The following is a 25,376-nucleotide window of genomic DNA, read 5'->3' on the forward strand; positions in this document are numbered from 1 at the left end:
GATGCAAATGGTCAATAGTAAAAAGAACACATGGTAGATATGTTGTTTCAAGCGGGTTCACATGAGTTAAAAATGGATTATTTAAATAAAACATGTTGAAACTGATTTTTTTTTTCTGAGAGAAAGGAAGATGTGTGGGGCACGAACGGACGTGTGAGTGTGATGACACATTCTCTGAGCACAGGCTCAAGTAACGTCCAGTCTTGACGCAGCAGTCGGTTAGGTGGGCCACCATGGTCGATCGGCGATAGAGCATAGTGCGGTGGGTGATCTCGAGTGATTATCTAAGTTGCACAGGTACTTAATGTGAAGTACTTAACAAATAGATTTTTTTTTTCATACCGAATTAAATTTAAAAAAAAGTGGGAACAGAAACCATAAATGTACTTTGATGCTTGTTTTGAGTATTGGCTGAACCTGATTAAAAATAAAGTTCTATGTAATGTCATTTTCAAATGTAAAATAGTTCCACGGAACTTATGTACAGCAAAAACACAAAACATCGTTTTTTTTTTTGCAGAAAAAATAGAAAAAGCTGAAAATCCGATTGAAACTGATCCTTTAAAACTGATTTTATTTCATTTCTGATTTTCATTCTATTTCAGATTGAATCAAAAAAAGTTTCAAAGGATATTGAACACCGAAATTAGTTCAAATTAAGTCTATCCTCACCAATTTCGATAAGGGACTAAACACATTATGTCGTATTTTTTAGTTTTTGTCAAAACTTTAAATTTCTAATTTCAGCCGAAATATGAACCAGTTTTTTTGGGGAAAAGTTAGTATTAATTGAATAATCAGATAGTAGAAGCGTTTTATACTTTTTTTTTTTAATTTTATACGGGATTTTCATCCTCTGGGATGATTCATCCCTAAAGCGTTTTATACCATTCTACCTTTTTATTTAAACGCTCGATTTTTAGTACGGCTGCGCAGTGCTGCCGCATGTAGGGCAAGATGTTTAAATGGTCGAAATGGGTTGCGTTGGCAATCACGTCTTACTTTCATCCAGGACATTAGTGAGGATTTGTACTTTAGTCAATGTTGTTTAGAATAAGACATTCTTTGAAGTTTACATCAGATAAGTATTTACTTGTCCAGAAAAGTGACAGCTTATTTCTTCCGAATTCAAAATTAAAATCGCGGACCAGGCATCGAGTCGGGTCTTCCTGGCAACACCATTATTGGTTTTCTCTTGTACTAAAATAAACAAACACAAAACAAAGGTCACGTCAAAATGATGGGTCAAATTCCGTAGTTTTTTTTAGAATGAAATTTTCGCGTTCGGAAGGGTTTATTTAGCTGCGTTTAATGTTGAAAATGCATTTTCAAATTGCGTATACGACTACCAAATATCGCGAGTGATTTGTTGCCCCGTTAAACATCATGAAGGTGTTACAGTGTGCTTCCCCACTGAGAAATGTAATATGGAAGTATCAACACATCATCAACAAAGAAAGTGAATTAGAAGTTGCATTTATACGTTGTTGTTGAATAAGTGCACCAGGAAGAGAAGAATAGCGAGTTAGCTAGAGGGTATAGCTTGCAACAACCGTGCAAGACAGACATAACAAGGCCAGCCAGCAAGCCATCGTCGTCATTCTACCTGTCTTCGAACGACCTGAGTATTGAGCTGGCTCGCCTTCCGCCACCCTGGCGGATCTGAGGGTAGCAGCCAATTGGGCGGCCGTAGCAGCTGTAGGAATACCATCAGCACCATCAATGGCCCAGTCATTCAGTTGGTAAGCAAGGCAGATCAATGATTCGTTAGAAAATGGGTAGTGGGCCAAAAAAGATGGCAATAATAAATCAGCAATTATTGACTAACTTGCAAGGTACTTGCTTAGCGCAGTGTCCTAGTTATATCGGTTGCTTCCTAATCTGCTTAAAAATTTGCTATCAATTCTCGCAACAACTTCAACATTCCATTTAGATAAGCGTGACTATCTAAATACATAGATAGCAAATAGTTATTATATTACCCTGGAACAACTATTACCTGTATCAAATTGCAATAGGTAGTTAGAATGTTAGATGGTTGTATAAATTACGCTAGGCAAACATTTTGATTTTTTTTAACTTTATGTTTCTTATAGTTTAACCTAACTCCGTAATTTTTTAAAAAGATTTAAACAGATTGAATGGTCAAATAAAAAAAAACTTAAAATTAAGCGCCATCTCAACCGACAGCCATCGTCTATTGCCGTGACATGATGTTTGCGCGAGTATTTATTATCTCGTTCTCATTGATAGTATTCTGCCCGTACCTTATGAGTACGTTTTGTGCTACACACGACCAGGCGTCGTCGTCGCTTAATTAACGTCGGCAATTGATTCAAATGTGACAACCAGTTGAAGCCAATTGTTGCGGTACCTATATGGCGAAGCGGAATGATATGTGCACATCGATTCCGTTTGGTTTTTATCGAAGGTAAAAAAACATGGCAAAAAGCATTTCAGTTAAGTATAATATTTTAAATATTATCATGTATTTCTTGCTCAGCAGTAAGTCACTTGATTACACACATTATTGTGGAAAATGATGTATGAAATAGTTTCTGACCAGCTCGTCTGAAAATGTAAATATTTACAGTGTATCTGAGCAAAAAGCATAGATACGCAATGAAGATAAGAGAAATGCAAAGACAATTTCCACAACCAAAAATGCTATTATAAACCGCAATCCTGTTGGTTTTGATTACGTGCTGATTTCGATGTATAAAAATATTCCAATTATTGATAAGAAATCTTGTAGGTATAGTTCAACCATATGTGGTACAGTTATCGCCATCGTGGTTATTTAACGGAATCAAAATATTCAAACTATTTCCATGATTTGCATGGTGATTATTGAAAGAAGAGTTTCCGTTTTCAATCATCAGACACGAATGCCACAAGGATAGTTTATAAATATACAAACAGTAGAACTCCGCTAATCCGAGGAGCTCCTATTATCCGAACTGCCGCGCTATCCAAACAACCATTTTCATACAAAATCCATGTAAAGATGTGTTTTGTTGCCGCGCGATGTATTGTTATGTTATTTAATCTACGGTTCAGCGACAATATTTTTATAAATACCGAAATCGGGATGAATAATTTCCATAAACTTAAAAAAAAAAAATTTCGTCCTCATTACTACCTACCACGTAATGAAATTGCTGAACTCATCATCTAAGCCGTATTGAGTAGGGCCAAGTCAAGTCTACTCAGCTTTTAAAAAGACCCCTTGACATGATATGCTATTTGAAAGTCCCATAATCAAGCTGAATTGAAAACTACTCAACTTTCCTGCGGGCTGTTGGCCTGACGAGGACCATCAACTCCTTTGTAAGGCTATCATAATCCTGACGAACATCGCTGATCGCGAGCCAATTGTCAGCTTCCTACAGGCACACCCTCTGCATCACATTATCCGCTGTTATGCAGCTTCTACATGTTTCTTTTAGTTTTTTTTTATTAGTTGATCCCCCAGGTGATAAATCTTTTTTACGGATTGCATTCCAAGGCACGGCGAGCCACCGCGTCCTCCGTTTTTGCTACTCTGTGTCTATTGGTGTGATTGGTGACTCATGATATTATGTACCCCTAAACCATAAAGTCCACCTGGGGCCTCTGGCCATAATTCCCATCCGGACCTGCAACGAAGTCTATACCCGTGATAGGAGACCATACTCACACGGCAATATTCATTTATTCGTACTACTGCAGCATATATACCCTGCCTCTAATTACGATTCAAGACTAAGGACCTCTCCTCTGGCGACTCGAGGTCCGGCGCTTACTCGTAACTCGAGGCTCGCTTGGTTTCCACGACTATCGTGCGCTCCGCCTCTGATCGGGACCACTGCTAGAGACCAATGACCTCTCCTCGAACGACTCGAGATCTTGGCTTCGCTTGGTTTGGCTCGAGGCCCTCTTCTCTTTGCCCGTCCGTGTTCCGGTCGAAAGCGGCTCATCCTGGACACGCGCCTGTCACAGTACACGTCCGGGGCTCTACGAAACTACTCGTATGATTCCCGGCGAAGACGTCATCCTACACCGACTCAAGTGACTCACTCGCCGACAACGTGAAATCAATCTTCAAATGCTCTTCCCCATACGAGTTCGACTGCGAAGAAGGGTATTTTACGCTTACGACTAAGATAAATCCCGACGGTGATGTCATCCTTCCCGGCTCGATTGGCTCATCTGACGGCGACGTGAGACCACTCTACCCGAGAGTACTCCGCGATGTGAATACTATTCCCCCTACGCAGCCTCCGTCGCAGAGGGTGCGTTCGACTCAGATACTCCGCGGCGGTATCGTTGGAGGTATCCTACACACAGACGCGCGACGTACCAGACAGCTCAGCATACGCAGAAGGTAGAGTCTTATCTTTGTATGCTTTACTGCCAGAATCGGACGCACACTACTCAGATGCTCCCCGACGAAGGAGTCACTCTACACCGGTCGCAGATTGGTGCTGGTTCCAACTCCTCTGCAGGGCAGTCATGATCCGAGTGAACCCATCGCTGACCACGCGCCAAGTATTGGCATCCTCATACATCCTCCGCACGATGTTGTCGGCTGTCATGTCTGGTCCGCAGGCGCGAATCACGTTAGTGCATGCCCCTTGGAACCTCGGACAGTTGAACACTATGTGCTCTAGTGTCTCAAATGTGTCACCGCTTGTTGGTCAGAATTTCGAGGAAACGTGTCCAAATCGATGGTGGTACTGCATGAAGCATCCGTGACCAGTCAAGAACTGTGTCATGCAGAAATCAACCTCTTCATGTCCCCGGTCCATCCAGGATCCGACGTTAGAGATCAAGCGATGGGTCCACCGACCACGTTCCGAACTGTCCCACTGGTGCTGCCAGTTGGACATCGAGGTCTCTCTGGCATGTTTCCGTACATCGGGCATGTGCCTGGTCTCGTAGCAGAAGATATCTTCCTCTAGCCTAGCAAAACCGAGATGGGCATAACCCCCGCCACAACATCAACAGCTACCGAGGACACCGTTCGGTATGCGCTGATAACTCGCAAGATCTTGGAGCGCATCCAACCTTCTTAATCGCTACTGTGGTGAGTAGCTGGACCTCACCGGTTTATGGGCCCGATGCCAGGAGAACCACGTCGTCGACGCATCCCACAAGTCTCACTCCCTTAGGGAGACGCAACCTCAGCAGTTCGTCGTAAACGATGTTCCACAATACCGGGCCAAGTATCGATCCTTGTGGAACCCCTGCCGAGATACTCACTGTTTCCAGTCCCTCACTGGTCATATACTGTAGTTGGCGATTACGGAAGTAATATTCAACCATCTTACAGATATATGTCGGAATCCTCAAACGAATGAGCGACGACGCAATCGCAGCCCAACTATTGCTATTGAAGGCGTTCTTCACGTCAAGGGTAACCACTGCGCAAAACCGGTCTCCTCTACTCTTCTTTAGTCTGGCTTCGTCTGCCCCTTCGATGACCCGTCGAATGGCATCCACCGTACTGCGGCCTTCCCGAAAATCAAACTGTTTATCGGATAGACCGTCCGCACCTTCGGTGTAGAGCTGTATCCTGCTCTTGACCACCTTCTCTAGCACTCTCCAGCAGTATCCAGGAGACATACCCGGCGATAAGCTGATGGGTCACCTGGTGGCTTACCCGGTTCTAGCAGGAGCACCAATCGCTGTCGCTTCCACACGTCTAGGAAGACCCTCTCATCCACAAATTGTTGCAGTGATGACCGGAACATGGTCCATGAGCGCGGCCTTCACTGCTACGTTAGGGATGCCATCCGGAACCGGAGCTTTTTTCAACTGGAGGGACTTGTAGGGACTTTGTAGGCACAATTTTCCCGTATGTTTGGATAACGTGCCGCTATTAAGCCTACCCCCATTCTAGCAATGTCCCGTAGTTCCTCCAGCGAAATATGCTCCTCTTCACGTGTGTCCCAGTCATATGGGATCCTCGGCTATGTGCTGTGGGAACAGCTCGTTGACGAAACTCAAAAACTCCATATAGCCTTGAGAACAGGTACACCTCTCATGTCACCAAATCAGTGTTTTTCTTATTTGCTTCTTCGATTAGCTCTGCAGGTATCTCTGCCAGTTGGGCAATTTGCTGATCATGGAATACCATCGCATCCACACGAGCACCGTCCAACCCATTCTGCTCACGATTCCTTCTTGAATGAACCATTTTTCTGCTATCCCACGACGAGTATATGGAAGCATATTTATGGTCTACTGACCAACTGCCCTGCTTTAGCGCAGCAAGAAGCCGAAATCTTCAAGGGCGTCGCATTGTTCCTCCGCCCGTCAGTCGCTCGTCAAACCCGGAGGAACACATGTGGTGTTTGATGGATTCTATCCTAAAGAAGGATTTGTCCTCTCGGGTGTGTAAACCGAGGTACACCACTTCTCTGCTCATGCGTTTGAATCCTCTCGCCAGCCTCCACTTCCGCGTGTGCGTTGTTGAATACCATACAATCAGAAGCCTCACCAACCTGGGATGTACGTCCTAGTTTTGGGAGAGTCGGCCTTCAGTCGGTTCTACTATCACAGATATGATCCAAAAAGGTTTAATAACTATTCGGTCACTTCCTTAATCGTTACTTTGCCTTCTTGTCAAAGATCTCACTACTGAGGTCCTGACCTTGAAGATTTCACTTGTAGTTGCCGAGCTACACTTCAATTCGAAGATTATTTCATCGGAGTGTGTTCATCATCTGTACCAGACAGTTCGCTTACGGTTTATTGAAAAGCACGTTGATTATAAAAGTGGCATAAATGGCCATATGAACTCCAAAAAGTTGTTTACTTCTTTTAAGCAGTTACTAGGTCCAATTTGGATAATTACCCTCAAGACAAATTCTTTCTCGAATGCCTTTCATTCAGCAAATTTTGAAGTTTAAATGTCTGTAACTTTTGGAAACATTAACCATCACAAAATGTACTCTTAAGGTTAAGATGGCACGTTACTCAGGTCTGTATTTTTTTAATATACTCTTTCCTAGCTAGTTCCAATTGTATAGTCTCCATAGGGTCAACGGTAAATTCTATACCGAATTATGCAGATTGTTTTTAAACGAACATAAGAGCCTATAGAATCTCAATAAAACTTGATGTGTTCTCGAAGAGATTCCGTTTACTTAACTCTAAGTGTTCTTTTTCGAAGATACGATGGCTAGCACCTTACAAATGCTTAAACCACCAACCCACAGAATATAGTACCTATACCGTCTGTGGGTCGTCCTGACCGAGGTTCGATCTCATGACCGTTAGCATAGAAGACTTGAACGCTATCCTCTACGCCACGGCTGCAGCATTTATCTAAAATAACAAAATAATTGATCGGCTCTGTTGAGTTTGACTTATAAATTTCATGTCAAATTTCAAACTTTTGTATAGTCTCACTGAATAATAATTTCCACAAAGAATAGTTTTTTTCAAATTTTTATGTAGGTAGTGAAAAATATAAAATCTGTACATTTCTTGACAACATGCCAATTTTTATCCACTTTGTCACACTGTTCTCTGTCTGCTTATCACGCTAGCTAGGCCCATTAGCCCTCGTCGCACACAGCTTTACTCACAGTTGGCTTTTGGTGCTTTAAACGGACAGACGGACGGACGGGTGCATACCTATTAGAGTAGAAGCTTCTCTACTGCTTGCCAATGCCGGTCGAGATTACCGACGCAAAGCGTTTAGTCTAGTGATAAATATGCATTAATCACACATTACCCATACCCCGGAATTCGACGCGACGTGAAGTGTGCGGTTGTTTTGAACTTCATCATTTGTTGTTTCCACGATCCATTTTAGTTGGGTAATCTACTGGAATGAGACTGTAAGTCCCTGGAATGTTTGTTTATTTAAGTGTTACCGAACCGTAAATGTGCGCGACTTCTGTTGGCCCCGATAGGTCAAACCCCTCCCATATTGGCTCGCAAGTGGATTCAATTGACTCAATTTCGTTAACCGGGTTTTTCTTCTTTCCTATTAGGTACTACAACAGCAACAATCATCATGCAACGTCCAAACTGGAAGATCAGCTGAGGGCCAAATCGGTCCCACTATGTTCGGTGAACGATGTCCAGTTGCGGTTTCTCTGCCCGGATGATCTCGAGGAGGTGCGAACCCTGTGTCAGGATTGGTTCCCCATCGACTACCCCCTGTCCTGGTACGAGGATATTACGTCCAGCACGCGGTTCTTTGCGCTAGCGGCAGTTTATAATTTAACCATTATCGGATTGATTGTCGCCGAGATTAAGCCGTTCTCGAAGCTGAATAAAGAGGTAGGTGGAAAGTTGACGTGAGATCTAATTGCTAGGTATACATACGTTGGGTAGTCTGAGTCAATACGCCTTCTTGGGTGTAAAATATACGCGAAGTCTATTCTGCGTTAGGACAAAAGCTTAGCGTGTAACCAATCGGTTTATTTGAAGTTTTTTCCATTGATGAATCGGCGTTTTTATACTCAATTTATATTCAAGAGGGATTGGTTTTAGTTTACAAAAGTGGCAGGTGTGCAAAAATAGGTTGCTCGTCAGTTTAAATACTAGTAGAATACGTAGTAGAATCCACAACTAGCGATAGCCTCAGTTTCTATCTTATGTTTCGAATATGTGTATGCAAATTGCATTGAAATTTAAAAATCTTTAACGTTTTTTGAATCTATGAAATCACCTAATTCACGAATGAAACTTTCGGAAAATTGAATAATTCATTTATTGTAACACGAAGCTTTCTTTATTAACCAAAATCCTCAAGAGTTTATCCACACCCATGCTTTATTTTCATTGTTTTAGGATCGAGGAATGCTGTCCGATTCGATGGGACGGGATGCCGATGTCGGTTACATCCTTTCGCTGGGAGTGCACCGAAAGTATCGGCAGAATGGGATCGGATCCCTGCTGCTCGATTCCTTAGTCAACCACCTGACCACCGCCGAACGGCACAAAGTGAAAGCGGTCTTCCTGCACGTTCTCACCACCAACCAGACCGCGATACTGTTCTACGAGCGAAGAGGGTGCGTATAGTCACAAAACACAATTGGCAAACATCCCAATCAGGTACATATTACAACTGTTTTTTTCCTTCTCCCGGGCAGCTTCATTCTCCACTCGTTCCTGCCTTACTACTACTCAATTCGGGGGAAATGTAAAGATGGCTTTACCTATGTGTCCTACATCAATGGAGGCCATCCGCCCTGGACGTTATAATATCCTTTTCAAAAAAACGATTGCGCAATATTTCGCATGATTTTTAAGTCACTAAAAAGTGCATGTTCCAGTCATAGCTTTATATGTATGGTTTTATTTCGTTGTGTTGTTTTCTCAGCAATCACCTGCGATCGTTCCTTAACACCTGTGTTTTGTATCCATCATGTCGCACTCAAACATTGTTTTATGTTGTTACGTATTGTTATTGCTTGCCATTGTGATTTTATATTTTGTAACAATTCCTCCTCGAAGGGAAGCTTTTATAAGGAGACCTGCACGTTGCATGACAAAATTAATGAGCGTCAAATAAAAAAGGTAATTGTTATTTATTACTTATATTGCATGATTTGATAACCCTTTAGATTTTGTTACTATACTACTATTTTTTTCAATCATTAAGTTTATACGTTCGTACCCAAATAAATGTAGGTATTAATAATAGATTAAAATTTTAACCTATCCACGAACCATCTAAGTTTTAAACATCAACCCCTGTACTCTTATCTCTGCACCCTGACCTCCCACAAACAAGAGAGGACGGGTTGAGAATCTGACTCCGGTTTTTTTTGTGGGTTCTTAAACAGCGACCGTGAAAACGATTGCCACAGTTGCTCCTTGTGATAGTAGTTTCACAGGAAGGCACTTGCCTTGGAATGTCTGAAATTTGAATCCCCCGAAGTTTGTCTCTTGGTCCGAGACGTTTCTACGTTTCAATGGCTTTTCATCTCGATGCGTTTCCACGCTCAGGTTTTTAATTATTCTCTTCATTCATCCTTAGATGAAGGACGTTGCTCTTTCCTGAGCACTTGGCCAGCTGAAATCTTATTCAGAGAATCAGAAGGTTTTGCGGTAAAACGCAACGAAACGAACTAGGGCTTTGGGAGACCTCAGTTCAATAGGATACCATTTGAGTGTTATCAACATGGGACGGCTCATGAGACATTTCTCGTATACCACTGCTCCCTAAAGTCCACCAGTCGAGCTGCCGTTAAACTATCCATTAATGGTGGGAGATCATACACGCTCCACGGCACACTAGTTAACGAAATCACTTAATATCTTTCCTCCTTACGACTCGAGGCCTGATCTTTCCTCTTATTTCTCGAGATCCGACCCCTCCTCGCTGATTCAAGGTTAACACGCATACCTCCTCTTGACGACTCGAACCCTGGTCTTCCCTCTAACAACTTGAGATCAGACCTTTTAATGACCCAGGATTTGACATACATACCGCTACTTCTGGTGACTCGAGGCCTGACTCTCCTCTAGCGACTCAAGATTCGACTTCTCATCACAAGGACTCGAGGTTTGTCACTGTCGTTTGTGAGTCGATAGTAGTTTTCTTCTTTCCGACGAAGACGTCATCGTATGTCGACTGAAATGACTCGTCCGGCGTCGAGAGCCTACCGCGGGTATTCCCCGCCAATGGAACAATCCTGTTCCCTTAGATCTCCACTGGGTCAAGCCCCCACAGAAATTTTTGCGACACATTCAACAGGGCACAACTTTTTAACTATTGGGTAAAAGTCAACCAAATTTTGCACACTTTCTCATTCATGTGTATTGTTTACATCAGGGATGAGCAACCCGCGGCCCGCGGGCCGCATGCGGCCCTCGAGACATGTTTGTGCGGCCCGCTTAGCACAAATTAAATTTATTTCACAATTTTTTTCTACGATAGATTGTTAAAGATCCTATAATAGCAATCCCTTCTTAATCAAGACAAAAATTATATAACAATAACTTGTAATGCACGTCACTTCTAGTTTCGATGATATGGCATGTAAAAATTTTTAAATTTATCAATTTTGGATAAAATCGATCTTCCATTACTGATAAACCAATAAAGCTGCATAAAAACCAAAAGCTGATTTCAAAACAATTTACCTTCATTCAATCAAGATATTGTAGTAATAGAGATAACACGCTTTCAAAAAATTTAATTCTACAATTTATAGAAATTCCAAAAATAAGATTACAACTTCTTCTGGAATCAGCAAAGAAAGTTGTTGAATATTTAATATAGAAAATTTTAATTTATCAAGCACTGTTGTTGAAGACTACGAAATGATTTAACTTACGGTTTTAAAAATATCAAAATTCAATAAGGTTTAATTTTTATTTAAAATTCTGTACAAACTCCCGGTTTTTGCAGGTTTGGAAAATTTTTTTTTTTTTTTTTATTTATAACTAGTTTATTAAAGGCCTTTTACTTTTACAAAGTTTAAATGTGCCGAGGGTATTCGATTCACTGGTTAGTAAGGAAGGGGGCCGTAATAGTCGCGGCGACTCAACAGTTAGAAAAAAAAACTTTAAACAAGGAAAAAGGAAGGGGTTTATAGGGGTTATTCTTCAGTATCAGTTTTCCATTAGGGTCCGGTGGTGGCCTCCTTTAGCTGTGGTTTCGGTAGCTACGGTTTGCATGGTATCGGTTTCCAACCTTCTGGCCAGCCTTCTTCAGGAATGTGTCGAACCCGTTGGATGAGAGGTAGTACTAATAAATAAACAAAACAGACATTAAATGAAGAACACACAAGGGGAGAGTTTACGTGGGTAAGCGGACTAAACGACCAAGTCAGACAGCTTGAGATATTTGTAAATTGGGAACAAATATCCAAAATCTAAGTTTGCCAGAATGTCTCGAATTGGAACCCCAGGTAATCTACCTCGGGCCCTAAGGGTATCCAGTAGCCAAGCCCTCGTTTGACCATACCTTTCACACGTCCATACAACATGATCGATGTCGTGGTAGCCATCCCCACAAACGCAAACATTGGTTGCAGCGAGATTAATACGAAACAAGTGCGCGTCAAGCCAGCAGTGATTTGACATGAGCCGAGAAATCACGCGAATGAAGTCTCGACTCAAGTTAAAATGCTTAAACCATGCCTTCGTCGGAACCTTAGGGATAATCGTATGGAAAACGTCCCTTTGTGCCATTGTCCCAGCTAGACTGCCAAGCGTTAATCGCTAAAGTGCGAGGTATTGAAAAATATTCATTGTTAGTTATTATCCTCTCAAAGATTTCACCTTGTAACGCGCCCACCTTAGCCAATGAGTCCGCCTTCTCATTGCCTTGTATAAGACAATGAGACGGGATCCAAGCTAAGGTAATCCTATACGAATTTTCTATCAGAGCGCCCAATATCCCTGAAATTTCCAGCAAAAAATGGGAAGAGCGCTTCATAAGTTTCATCGATCGAATTGCCTCAACGGAGCTGAGACTATCCGAATAGATGAAATAGTGGTCTGCGGGCAGTGTGCGAATGTGTTTCAAGGTGCAGTAAATAGCGGCTAGTTCAGCAGTGTAAACGGAGCATGGCTCTCGAAGCTTGAACGAAGCTTCAAAGCCCTCATTATACACTGCGAAGCCAGTCGCATTGTCGATTCTAGAACCATCAGTAAAGAACATTTTTATAGGATCAATTTCACGTACTTTTGAAGCAAAGATTGAAGGAATAATGTTGGGTCGGACGTGATCTGGTATTCCACGGATGTCAGCGGTCATGGACAGATCGAATCTTATCAAGGAACTGCTACTCGGGTAAAAGTGACTCGTGTCCGAATTTAATAAAGAAGGATTTATTTCTAATTGAATAAAAGTTTTATAATTATTTACATATGTTACCTGCGGATTAATATTCATAAGCCTTTCCAAATTTTCTATCACCAAAGGATTCATAGTTTCACTTCGAATTAGGAAACGTAGCGATAAATCGAAGAACCGATTTTTCAACGGCATTATTCCCGCCAGTACTTCGAGACACATCGTATGTGTCGACTGCATACAACCCATGGCAATACGCAAACAACGATACTGTATTCGTTCTAGTTTAATCAAATGGGTTTCCGCGGCGGACCCAAAGCAAAAGCTTCCGTATTCTATGACCGACAGTATCGTTGTTTGGTATAACCTGATGAGGTCCTGTGGATGAGCACCCCACCAGGTTCCAGTAATCGTTCGAAGAAAATTGATTCTCTTTTGGCATTTTTGAGTCAAGTATCTAATATGTTTTCCCCAGAGGCATTTAGAGTCGAACCAGACACCCAAATATTTAAAACTAAGAGATTGAGTTAGAGTTCTACCCATCATAAGGAGCTCTATTTGAGGAGGGGAATGCTTCCTTGAAAAAACTACTAACTCGGTTTTACTAGGCGAAAACTCGATGCCTAGATTCCTGGCCCAATGTGATAAATTATTTAGAGTTTCTTGTAGCGGAGGTTTTATTTGAGTCTCTGTTTTACCTGTGAAATGAACAACACAGTCATCCGCAAGCTGTCTTAGCGTGCAATTTTGTGCCATACAAGCATCGATTTCTCGGACATAAAAGTTGTATAGCAGGGGGCTTAAACATGAGCCTTGGGGTAGACCCATGTAACTAATTCGTTCAACTTTGGTTTCTCCATGGCTAAAATGCATGATTTTTTCAGACAACAGGTTATATAGAAAATTGTTCAAAATTGGTGAAAGTCCGCAAGAGTTAAGATTACTAGATAGCACTTCTATGGACACCGAATCGAATGCCCCTTTGATGTCCAGAAATACTGCCCCCATCTGCTCTTTTTGGGCAAACGCCAATTGAATTTCTGATGAAAGTAATGCTAGACAGTCGTTCGTACCCTTGCCTCTACGGAATCCAAATTGTGTACTTGACAACAGATTGTTTGATTCAACCCATTTATCCAGCCGAAAGAGAATCATTTTTTCGAGCAATTTCCGGAGACACGAGAGCATTGCAATCGGCCTATACGAGTTGTAATCAGAAACTGGTTTTCCCGGTTTTTGGATGGCGATGACTTTCACTTGTCTCCAGTCATGCGGAACAAAGTTCAGCTCCAAACACTTATTGAATAAATTCAACAAGCGTTTCTTAGCGGTATCTGGCAGATTCTTCAACAAGTTGAATTTGATTCTGTCCAGTCCGGGAGCTGAATTGTTGCAAGACCAGAGCGCAAGTGAAAGTTCGACCATCGAGAATTGATCCTCCGTTTCGGAACTATTCTCTGTATCCCGATAGAGTTTCTGAGCTGGTGCTGCGTCCGGGCAGACCTTTTTCGCGAACTGTATCAGCCATCGACTTGAACTTTCTTCAGTTTCGTTCGAAGGAGTGTGATTTCGCATGTTTCGTGCCGTTCTCCAAAGCGTGTTCAATGACGTTTCTCGAGATAACCCATCCACGAATCGCCGCCAGTACCCCCGTTTCTTTCCCCTGATCAAGTTCTTGAACTTGCGTTCCAAGGCCAAGTAACGTTGGAACTTCTCTGGCAATCCGGTTCTGCGAAACTCAACAAAGCCTTGCATTTTTCACCTCGCGCGCGTGAGCAATCTCCATCCCACCACGGAGTGGGAGGCCGTTTCTGTATCGTCGAACTTTCATTCCGTCTGACCTGTGCTCCGATTGCACAGTCCACAATTGTTCCAGAAATAAAACTGTACTCTGCCTCCGGAGACAGTTCTTCCATTAAGTCGATGGCGTCGCTTACACCCGATGCATACTTTTTCCAATCAATATTCTTTGTGAGGTCATAAGGAATATTGATCTCTTCGGGTGGACTACGACCACTGGTGATAGAAATATGGATAGGCAAATGATCGCTTCCCTGAGGGTCTTGGATTACCTTCCACGTACAATCCAAGCTCAGAGAGGAAGAAGCTAAAGAAATATCTAAAATACTATGCTGTGTTTGGGATCCATTAATTCGAGTCACTTCCCCATTGTTTAAGACAGTCATGTTGAAGTCGTCGCACAGCTCATAAATAATGTTAGCACGATCATCATCACGTGAGCTACCCCAGCCCACGCCATGGGAGTTGAAATCTCCCAGAACTAACCGGGGTTCTGGGAGAAGTGAAAGAATATTCGCCAATTGGTTCCGGCTCACGCTTGAATTTGGCGGAATATATACCGAGGCTAGGCAAAGGTCTTGGCCTTTAATTCTAGCTTGGCAACTGACGACTTCAATACCTGGAGATGGTTGTAGTGGAATACGATAGAAAGAGTGGCATTTCTTGATCCCCAAAAGAACGCCACCCCCTCTTTGACCATCACGATCCAGGCGAATTATGTTGTGGCTGTGGAAGGGAAATTCTACGTTTGGAGAGAGCCAAGTTTCGCATAAGGCAAACACATCACAATTCAAATTGTGTACCAATATTTTAAATGGGTCTAATTTTGGTAAAATACTTCTGCAGTTCCATTGCAATACCGAAACAATTTCTCTCCCCTCATTGGATGAATTATCCATCGAAAGAAATTGCTTCTGCGATGAGGGTCATAGTGAGAGCTTTCTTTTTCAAGAATTCTCTCAAAAGGGGTACAAACATATTTATCATAGTCCTCCATCCTGCTGGTACACTGAAAAAGTCCAGAATGAACGCAACAATTTCCGAGAATTTCATCTTACCATCAGCCGAAAAGCTGGGAAAACCATTTGACGATGGGTCAGGTGCAGTTTCTCTGGGAATTGTTGCATTCCTGTTAGCTACTGATGGGCCTGAATTTCGAAGGGAAGCCTGGGGTTTTGACTTCCCAGAAAGTGGAGGGAAGTCCTTCGGGGACGGATTAAAACCCGGAGGACTCTGAATAGGAGGGGCAGAATTACTATTTCCACTTTGAGGATTTCTTTTAATTTTAATTTTGCTGGCAGCTAATCCGGTTTGTGTTTTAGTAATGCGTTTCCTTTTTGGAGCCTGTGAAACATTATTTTTTAAAAATGGCCCAGTTGATGTTCCTTCACATGGATCCTCCCCTTCGGACTCATTCTCGCTTAGAAGGTCAAACTGGTTCTCTGAGACGATTGGCAAAGACTTCAAAACCATGTCTCTATAGGACATTTTTACTCGATTTTTCAGAGAAGTCTTGATTTTTTCCCGGCGCGATATGTACTTAGGGCACGCCGAGAGAGCATGAGATGCTTCACCAGTGCAATACAAACACCTGTTTGTTGCTTTTGTTGTACACGAAGCTTCCGCATGCTTCTCCCCGCACTTAGAGCAGCGTGCCTGATTGCAGCAGTAGGCGGCCGTATGATCCAACTGCTTGCAGTTCTGGCAGAACATAACCGAAGGCACATAAAGTCTCACAGGTAGACGAACCTTCCCGATCGCAACGTAATGTGGAAGTGCAGTGCCGGAAAAGGTAACCCGAAAAGAGTTTGACAGGGAAAACGTCCGTTTTTCCCCCTCGCCTGATGCTGATTTTAGTTGACGCGCGTCCAACACCTTGACCGTTGGAAGAGCAGGATCCTTGAATCGGCCAACCCCTGATTCCATTAGGTCATCGACGGTCAAACCCTCTTCCGTTACCACTCCGTCAATTTCCACGTCACGAGCGGGAACGTAAACGCGGTACTCGATCGTAAACCTCTCGTCACAAGCAATGGCGTTTGCTTCCTTCAAGCTACCAACAACAACGCGCATTTTGTTCCGACTCATCGGCTGATAGCTGACTACGGAAGAGTACGATCGGTCGAGGTCTCGGGAAATGGAAATTATGTTTAGAGGTTTTGATTTGGACCGGAAATAGACTACCCAGGGTCCCGTCGATTCATTTTGGTAAACCCGACGGCGAGGAGCAGATTTCGGCAACATTGAATCGTTTTCAAAGGAGGAATTAGCCTGGTTTGATGTTTGGGGAAGATTTTCAGACGTTGAGAGGGAATTGCCGAATCTAAAGGGTTGTTGGATTGCATTGGGGGCGGGGGGAGGGGAATCTTCTGTGTCCGATAGGTACATCGGTTGGATGGGGGTATCTTCAAACTCCTCGGAAGGGATTTCTTCCCGATATGGAGGGTGCTCATCATCCTCGCCGTCGTCATCCGATAGTCGGTTACTTTCCGACATACCGGGCTAGCGCGGAGAACGAAACCTTATAAACTCGATAATAAACAGAGAAAAATTTATAACAGACACAAGGGGAAAAAATTTAAAAAAGGGAAAAAAGTTAAAAAAAAAAAAAAAATTGGTAGAAAGTGTAAAGGTATACTTATTTGGTACACACTGTACCGATCTGTTTTCGAACCAACAGCGAGGTCTATTGTGTTGTCTGATGACCATGCACGGTACCAATGCCTATTGTCTACAAGACGATGATGGTGATGATAATGGCGGTCAGCTTCGAGGGTGATGCGGTGGATAAAGAATCCTTTTTACCTTGGCAAAACACACGCGGATAACTTTAATAACTTATCGCACTTAATTTGCAATTGCTCGTAACTCCAAAACTGCTCGTACGGTAACTATACCCGGATTTCAAACAGCTTCTAAACTTCTTCTCGCACACGATAGCACTTGAACGCAAACTCGACTGTCTTCTACAAGCGACGCGGAACGAATGTTTGGAAAAAATGATAATAAAAAAAAAAAAAAAAAAAAAAAAAATTTCGATAACTTTTTTCTTAGAATTTCTCGTGGTCTTCGGGAAAGTTGAACATTGAGTCAATAAGTATTTGTATTTTACAGTTTTGTCACAAAAAGTACACAAATTGAATTACCAAATTTTTACCTTGTAAAGTTATCTCGAAAACTAGAGCTGACTAGGAAAAATCTTATTGAATATTTGGATTCAGCGCCCCCGAATAAGTCAAAATCAGTTCTGAGATTCCTGGCACCTCAAAAAAAATGTGGATTTCGTTGCCTTGTGTTTAAAGTGATGCTATTTTTTTCATACGCAAATCATGCAAAACATTGATTTAATGGAGATTGTTTTATCTTCCAAATTACCAATCCACATTACTAAAGTCATAAGATTCCCATGAAGTATTTAAAAAAAATTTAAAAGTGATTAAATCTGTAAAAAATTTCTGAATCAAAAATGTAAACTGTAACATTGACAAATCTGGTTAAAAATCTGTAAAATTATGATTTTTTTTAATTTTGAAACTTTGCTCAAATCTCAATGCAATGATTTCTTCTAATAAAAAACCGTTTATAGGAAAAAATTTGTGCTTCACGTCCAAATTTAAATGAATTGTAAAAAAATGTAAAAAAATTGTAAAAAATTCGAAAATGGGAACAGAAAAAAATCGTTATAGTTAACCTTCCCATGCCGTTCGGGTCAATATGACCCGAAGCGCACATTTAAAATCTCTTTATCATCATTCCAATATACTGAAGAACTTGGAATTTTGACAGACCAAGTATGTTCTATGAAAATAATGATTAAGTTAACGTCAAAAAATTGAAATTTGAGTTTTGAAAATTTGTTCATTGGGAAATGAAATACAGCTAAGCAAAGCAAAAATTGGATATCGTTTTTTTTAAGTTGGATTTTTTTCAACCGGAAAATCTGAGATTGCGGTCAAAACTTTCATTAGACCCCAACATATCTATACACTGTCGGATAGATGGATTCTTGACGATTTCAAACATCAATTAAAAACTTAAATACAGAAAAGCTGTCAAAAGTTATGAGCATTTTAAAAATAAAATTGATTTTTCGGACTTTTTACTTTCTGAACCAATTTCTGATAACTTGGTAATACATATCGACTTTATTTTAAAATTTTGAGTAATAAGAACAAATTACCTACACAATGAATATAATATCATCAAAATCGGTTAACATTTACAGCCAGGAGAACGAAATCAAACTACAACTCAAATTTCCCCGAAACGGATATTTTGCGAACGGCATGGGAAGGTTAAGCTCCATAACAATTTTAAGTGGAAGTGATCACGAAATATACCATTCATCGATTCGAAAAAAAGGTTTTTTTTCTCAGAAAACCGTATAAATCTTTTAAGGAACTATAGAAAGACTTTTCAAATTTTTCAGTTTTAATAAACAAAAGGGACGCAAATGATGTTTCCTTTTTGTAAAAAGAAGAATATTCTCGCTTAACATTTCAAATCACTCAAAAAACATTAAAATTATCGAAAGATAAACAATGCAATAAACAAAAATGTTTATGCAAGTACATGAATTTGTTTCATTTATCCTTTTCCAAAAATTTGTCATTATAAAAAAATACGTAAAGCTATGCAAACTAGTATTACCTACTTAAATTTTATTTTAATGCGGCCCGCCGAAAGAATTTTAAATTAAAAGTGGCCCGTTGCTTCAAAAGGTTGCTCACCCCTGGTTTACATGTTTTCCGATTCAACGATAATGGGGGTGAATTAACGCGAGTCGAGGGAACAAATTCTTTCCAAACACCTGGAATTTCCTGACCTGTTGCACCGGTTGTTGGTAAAAATGTTGAACATTCACCATTCAACCGTCTCTAGAGTGTTAAAGCGGTTCCAGGAGCGTTTTGACGTTGGACCACGGCAAAGGAGCTGGAAGAAAACCGGGACCGCAGAACAAATAGACGTAGGGAAAGGTAAAGCGGATGATAAAAGCAAAACCCAACGTCTCAAGCCGTGAGATTGGTATGTCGCAGAGCTACGTCGCAAAGAAGGGCTACATACATACATACATACAAGGTACAGAACTTTCCAAACCGCGATGAGCGGCAACAATCGACGGCTAAAACTCATTCACGGAAGATCTACGAGAAGAAGCCGATTTTTTTCACCGGCAAGAGCAAGTTGGATGTGGATGACAAATTTAGAAAGAGGAAAATGTTGAAGTTCGCCTCCAAATATCTCGTTTGGCAGGCCATCTGCAATTGCGGACTGAGGAGTGAGCATTTCGTGACAAAGGGCACAGAAAGGGAAAGATCTACAAACCTGAGAGCCTCGAGCAGCGCCTTTTGCCATTCTTGCAGCAACACGACGAAGCTCCGCTATTTTGGTCAGATTTGGCATCATGTCACTATTCTAAAAGTATCCTGGAGTGGTATGAGGCCAATTCTCGCCCGGTGGAACAGTACTGAGCAATAATGAAGCGGGAATTTCGGAGGAGCAAGAAGACAGTCAAAGACGAGAAGGACATGTTAAGAAAATGGAAAAGAAAACTAAGAAAGTGGTACCGGATGACCCGTCGATGGGTCAGTCTACTCCGACCATGGTTGCAGGAAGGTTTGTATCTGAATTGAAAGAGTCAAGCTTCAGATAGCCCACCATAAAATCGAAGTACTACTCTTGACCAACAAAGGGGTGTGTCGCACATGAAGATTACTGTTGAAAGTCGCACCACATCTTCGAAATAGTAGCTGAAATATCTCGGACTAATGGTCGACAATAGCTTAAGTTTTGGTGCGCATTTCAAATACTGTTGGGAAAGTGCGTCGAAAGTCATCGATTCACCGGCGTGGATTATACCGAACTGCCATGGTCCAAAGAGTAGCAAGAGACGTATCCTTGCGAGCCTTGAACTACGGAAACTACGATACGGAGGAGCAGCCTGGAGCTGTGCCCTAGTAGACATACGAGTTTGATGTGCATACAGGACCATCTCAATAGGTGCTGCTTTTGTCATTGCGAGCATGATTCCTATCGACATCACTCTGGCAGAGAATTAAGAGTGTTACGAAGCAAGAGCTGTTAGAGGAGTGCGTAGAGCTCAACGAGCAGCGTCAATGCTCAAGTGGCATTAGTAAACGGACGCATCGATCCACGCAAGATGGACGCATATGTTAATCCCGTGGCCTTCAGACTGGGTAAATAAGAAGTATGGAGAGAACTCTTACCTAACGTAGTTTTATTCGGGCCGGGGTGTTTTAGGCAATACTTTCATCGGCATTGCCCGGAATGCGTAGATACGGAGTAATCGGCAGAACATGCAATCTTTGTCTGCCCAAGGTTCATGTCGAGGCGTAGGAAACCTCTGACCTTGAACGGTGAGAATGTTGTGAATAAAATGTGTCGCAACGAACTTTCATGGCCATTTATAATTTTCGAAAACTCGCAAATCATTTCTTGTTTATTTTCAGAGTATTCCCTCTCACTAATACCTTATTTGTTTATGCCGAGTGTTGCACTGGTGCACCACTAGGTGCTGTCAAACTGTTTGTTTATTCGGACAGTGTTGCACTGGTTTTAACCTGGTGTTGCACTGCCATTGGGCGGTAGTGCCCCGAAAATTTTGTCAGTGTTGCGAGAGATCTTGTGAGTAAACGAGGTAGCAATACACTGGCAACGATTTGTGTTTTTTTTATCGGGTACGGTGGAACACTGAACAAGGAGAGAAATCAAATACGATATAAATAACCTGAAGAACATAATTGCTAAAATTCACTCGGTCCATGGCAACCGTTCTCAAATCTCGAACATCCCACATTCGCCAGATCACGCTCCACTTTGTCTAACCACCTCGCTCGTTGCGCATCTGCTCGTCTCATTCCTACCGGATTCCTAGCGAACACCTGTTTTGCAGCACAGTCATCCGGCATTCTCGCAACATGTCCTGCCCAGCGTATCCAACCAGCCACCTTCTGGATACTGGGTTCGCCGTAGAGCTCGGGTTTTATCCTTCGCCTCCACACTCCGTTCTCTCCTGCACGCCGCCAAATATGGTTCTTAATACTCGTCGCTCGAATACTCCGAGTGTACGCAAGTCTTCCTCGAGCAATATCCATGTCTCGTGCCCGTAGTGTTGCTTGTGGAGTTCGTCTCGCAAATCATATGCGATCTGATACGGATCAGAAGAGAGGATGAACGGAGAGAAAGAGATAGTCAACCTAACTTAAAAAGCTAAAGGAAGGTCTTGGGCCTTATATGACACCACTAATGAAAAGCAACGCGATCTAAGGGTGCGGTATAACCCTAATCTAGACTAGGGTTACCATATCCCGCGACACCAAAAAGAGTACATTGAGATAATTTATCCAAAAATTCAGGACACACGTTAAACAGTAGAAACCGAGCTCTGGTTTCTGAGCTCCCGCGTTATCCCAGCCATTAGGTTGACACAAGATCCATAAATATATTATCGAGCTTTGCGCCCGGATGGTATTCGAAGGAATGTACAGTAGAACCACACTTATCCGAGATAGTCGGGGCAGAGACCACCTCGGATAAACCTCAGACTAAACGACAACGACATTGACAAAACCCTTCTGCTCTGGTATTGCATATCATCTAGGCACATAACACGGTTCTTACATGGATTTTATTGTTCTATTCAATCGACATTTTTGGCAATTTAGATTTTAAACTTATCACAGACGTCAATTTAATAGCTAAACAATATATCGCGATGATAAAACACATTTTTACATGGATTTGGATGAAAATGGTTGCACGAATAACCCGAGCTCTAAATTTTATATTAAAAAATTCTTGTACTATACCTAAACTTTGTGCATATTGATTACTGTTTGCATACTCAAAGGCGCTTATCGCGCTTACTGTTTATAATGACTGCATGTTTATTAAAACAAAATTTTAAAGTAATTTGTTGTAAACTGTATTCCATTCATAGTTTTTACATAAGATGTGTAAGAGGAAACTTGAAAAAGGGAGAAAGGGTGCGAGGTATAAGTGCAAGAACATAGCCTACCCTTTGATGTAGTATAATAAGGTGAAACCGAAAAACATACGGAGCCTAAGTTAGTTTGAGTGGGACGAACTCACTCACGGCACGAAACACCCGGCTGTAATGGTTTGAAGTCAAATTTCCATCTTGTAAAAAAACCAGTCCAACGACCTTTTACTTGTTCTGGCTTTAGTACCTCCTATGGCGCTTGTCTGGCGACCCTTCTTGGCTGCGGCCTGATGACGGCCCGTAGCTCTCGTTCGAGGTTCTTCTCCGACCTAGCTACGGCCCGACGACCTTGTTTGGCTCCGGTTCGACGCTCTCCAACGTCACGGTTGCCATCCATCAGGCTTTCTGTTCTTCGACCTTGCTCTGGTTCCTGACTCGTTTAACTTCCAATGGCTCCTGGCTCGTTGTTCTTTCATCAGCGCTGTTTTGTCTATCAGCCACTGTTAATGCCGCTTCAGCTCTTTCCAGTAGTGCTTTAGGTTATTCCTGTTTTTATCTACATAAGTACAAGTTAGTCTCTCCTTTCAACAACCAAGAGTGCTGCAACAACAAGTATCATAGCAGGTTCTACTTGAAGGCATAGCCAACCACAAATTTGCCCTGCTTGTCTTCCTCATCCTCTATTTTTAACAATATTTGCTGTTGTGGCAAAGTTAAACTCCAGCTCCAGCAACTGCTTTTATCATCATTGACGTTCAGAGTTCTGCTTCAACAACGCCGAAATTTTTAATTAAAATAATATTAATAAAATTGATCAGTTAATCTCATACCTCACTCCGTATGTAACCTTTACCGTACTAAAATTATCTATAAATTATAGCACCCATGTTCATTTCGCCTGCATGTATGAATTCGTCTCGCATGTTTCGTTTTTTGGTTTTATTTCTAAATGTCCAGCCTTATCGCATACCACATTCCTCGTATGCACTCTCACGAAAAATAAATCGACCTTAACCAACCAACTGTACTGACCATCTGAAGCACTGGTGCTCGGTGGTGGTTACCGCAGGCGGTCTCTGCTCCTGGATCAGCGGACGACTCCGGACGGCTTTCCGGTGGGTTTGCTATCGGACCATTTCCAGGTTTGCGTTCACCCAGGACAACTGAGCGACCAAAAAACAATAGGCAGCAGCACTTCCGGATGATACGAACCCACTTACCTGGGCTCGATCGACGAATTTCGAAAACCGATAACTGTTCTCGGACTCTAGCAGCATATGATAAACGGTTATGCTACGATACATATACCTAGTAATTTAGTCGAAGCAAAGCTGAGTAAAACAGATGCACAAACAAGCGAGTTTGTAGAAGAAACAATGGTTGATGAAATCTAGAATCAATAATTTAAGCTGAATCAGAGCAGGTTTTAAACAAAAGTATAGAGAATAGGTGAAACTGTTGATCATGATATATTTATTAAAAATTATTGTTTTACAATCATCCAGAACGGCTGGTACAATAGTGCAGATGTTTTATTTTCAATAGCAATTTATTTGGTTGTTGAACAATCGAAGTAATATAAATCCTCACGAACCAAATGATTATTTTTAAGTGTTTGAAAAAATCAGCTGTTTTAATTCCATATCTGAAGCTATCATGTCAATACCATAAGCAAAACCATATATTTTACTTATATTTTCAAAACTTTAGCAATGAAATAAGGAAAGGAATTCCTTGAATATTAAATCAGAAATAAAAACGACACAGTGAGATATTTTTAAGCTCTCAACGATGATTTAGGGAAAAATTCGAACATCAAATCTATGTATTCCGAATTTAGATTCAATTCCAGTCACAAATCCATTTTAAATATCACTGATACTTACATGCATTTGCTACGCTATTTTTCTGCAATCCTGCTTCACTTTTGTACATTTTCTAAACGAACTTCTACGCATCTATCCAGCAACAATATTTTCTACACTCAGAGTTTTTTTTAACCTTGTTTTATGCAAATCTTTAGAATTTAGAAACTTAGCGCATAGGTTCCAAGGAAAATGAACTTCAACGATTTTCCCTACAACTTCGAATGAGATTTGTTTCAAATGAGCATTACCCCGCCATGATTGGATTGATCCAAAATACTATGATCTTTTAGATTTGACCCAGATTTATACACACCTTTTTTAGTGACACAAAGTTTTTACTAAATCAACGACCGTGATAATATTGTATTGATTTGTTTTATTTTGTTCGTTATTCTAAATTCCTATTTATTTAAGTAGACATATAGAAGGAACATGAAACGGTTAAGATAGCTGTTTTGTCAAACTTGATTCCGTTAACCGTAGAAAGGTTAACAATGATGAATGCGTTAGTCTTTCATAAGAAAGGATCAGCGCAAATGGCGTAATATTTCAAGAACAAGAGCTATAGGAACAGTAGGATAAACACAGATATTTATTTGAGTGTGTGGTAAGAACTTAGGACCTAGGAATAAAGAGAGCAAAGTTATGCCAAATATAAATCGGTACGAATACATGTGATTATTTGTTATTTGTTCCTGAGAAGATATCACATCACAGTCATGGTCTTTCGACTAAAATACTTCATTTAGAGTATAGTTATTCGGGGCCAGAGGGCCAAGCCGTTTCTGCAAGTCTTCTGTATCTCAGTTTTGATGAAGTCGCACTCGACAATTTTTTTTTAATGTTCCCGCGCCGATCCTCCGGTACATAGGGCCGTGGTAAAAGACCTCCACTGTTGACGATCCGGAGCCAGCGTCTTCACCTGGTCCCAGTCAAGATTCTCGTCGATAATTCGGATTTCAGCGGCTAGACTAAGCCGCCACGAGCTTCT

The 25,376-nt window shown here is 41.5% G+C and overlaps 1 protein-coding gene across 3 annotated transcripts; it reads left to right on the forward strand.

The window, feature by feature from the left end:
• Nucleotides 1–1,216: 1,216 nt before the first annotated feature.
• On the forward strand, nucleotides 1,217–25,058 carry LOC129757143 (N-alpha-acetyltransferase 60). Of its 3 annotated transcripts, none has more exons than XM_055754270.1 (5): nucleotides 1,217–1,742; nucleotides 7,989–8,280; nucleotides 8,794–9,014; nucleotides 9,096–9,206; nucleotides 9,386–9,512. In XM_055754270.1, coding segments are annotated over exons 1-5 (645 nt in total). In that variant the 5' UTR covers nucleotides 1,217–1,722; the 3' UTR covers nucleotides 9,387–9,512. The 3 variants fall into 3 exon arrangements, with proteins under 3 accessions (XP_055610245.1, XP_055610243.1, XP_055610244.1); XM_055754268.1 differs by lacking the exon at nucleotides 9,386–9,512 and adding an exon at nucleotides 23,546–25,058 and having other exon boundaries at nucleotides 1,220–1,742; XM_055754269.1 differs by lacking the exons at nucleotides 1,217–1,742; nucleotides 9,386–9,512 and adding exons at nucleotides 7,570–7,832; nucleotides 23,546–25,058.
• The last annotated feature ends 318 nt before the right edge of the window (nucleotides 25,059–25,376 follow it).

This window comes from Uranotaenia lowii, chromosome 3 (genome assembly GCF_029784155.1).
Source record: "Uranotaenia lowii strain MFRU-FL chromosome 3, ASM2978415v1, whole genome shotgun sequence".
Classification (NCBI taxonomy): domain Eukaryota; kingdom Metazoa; phylum Arthropoda; class Insecta; order Diptera; family Culicidae; genus Uranotaenia; species Uranotaenia lowii.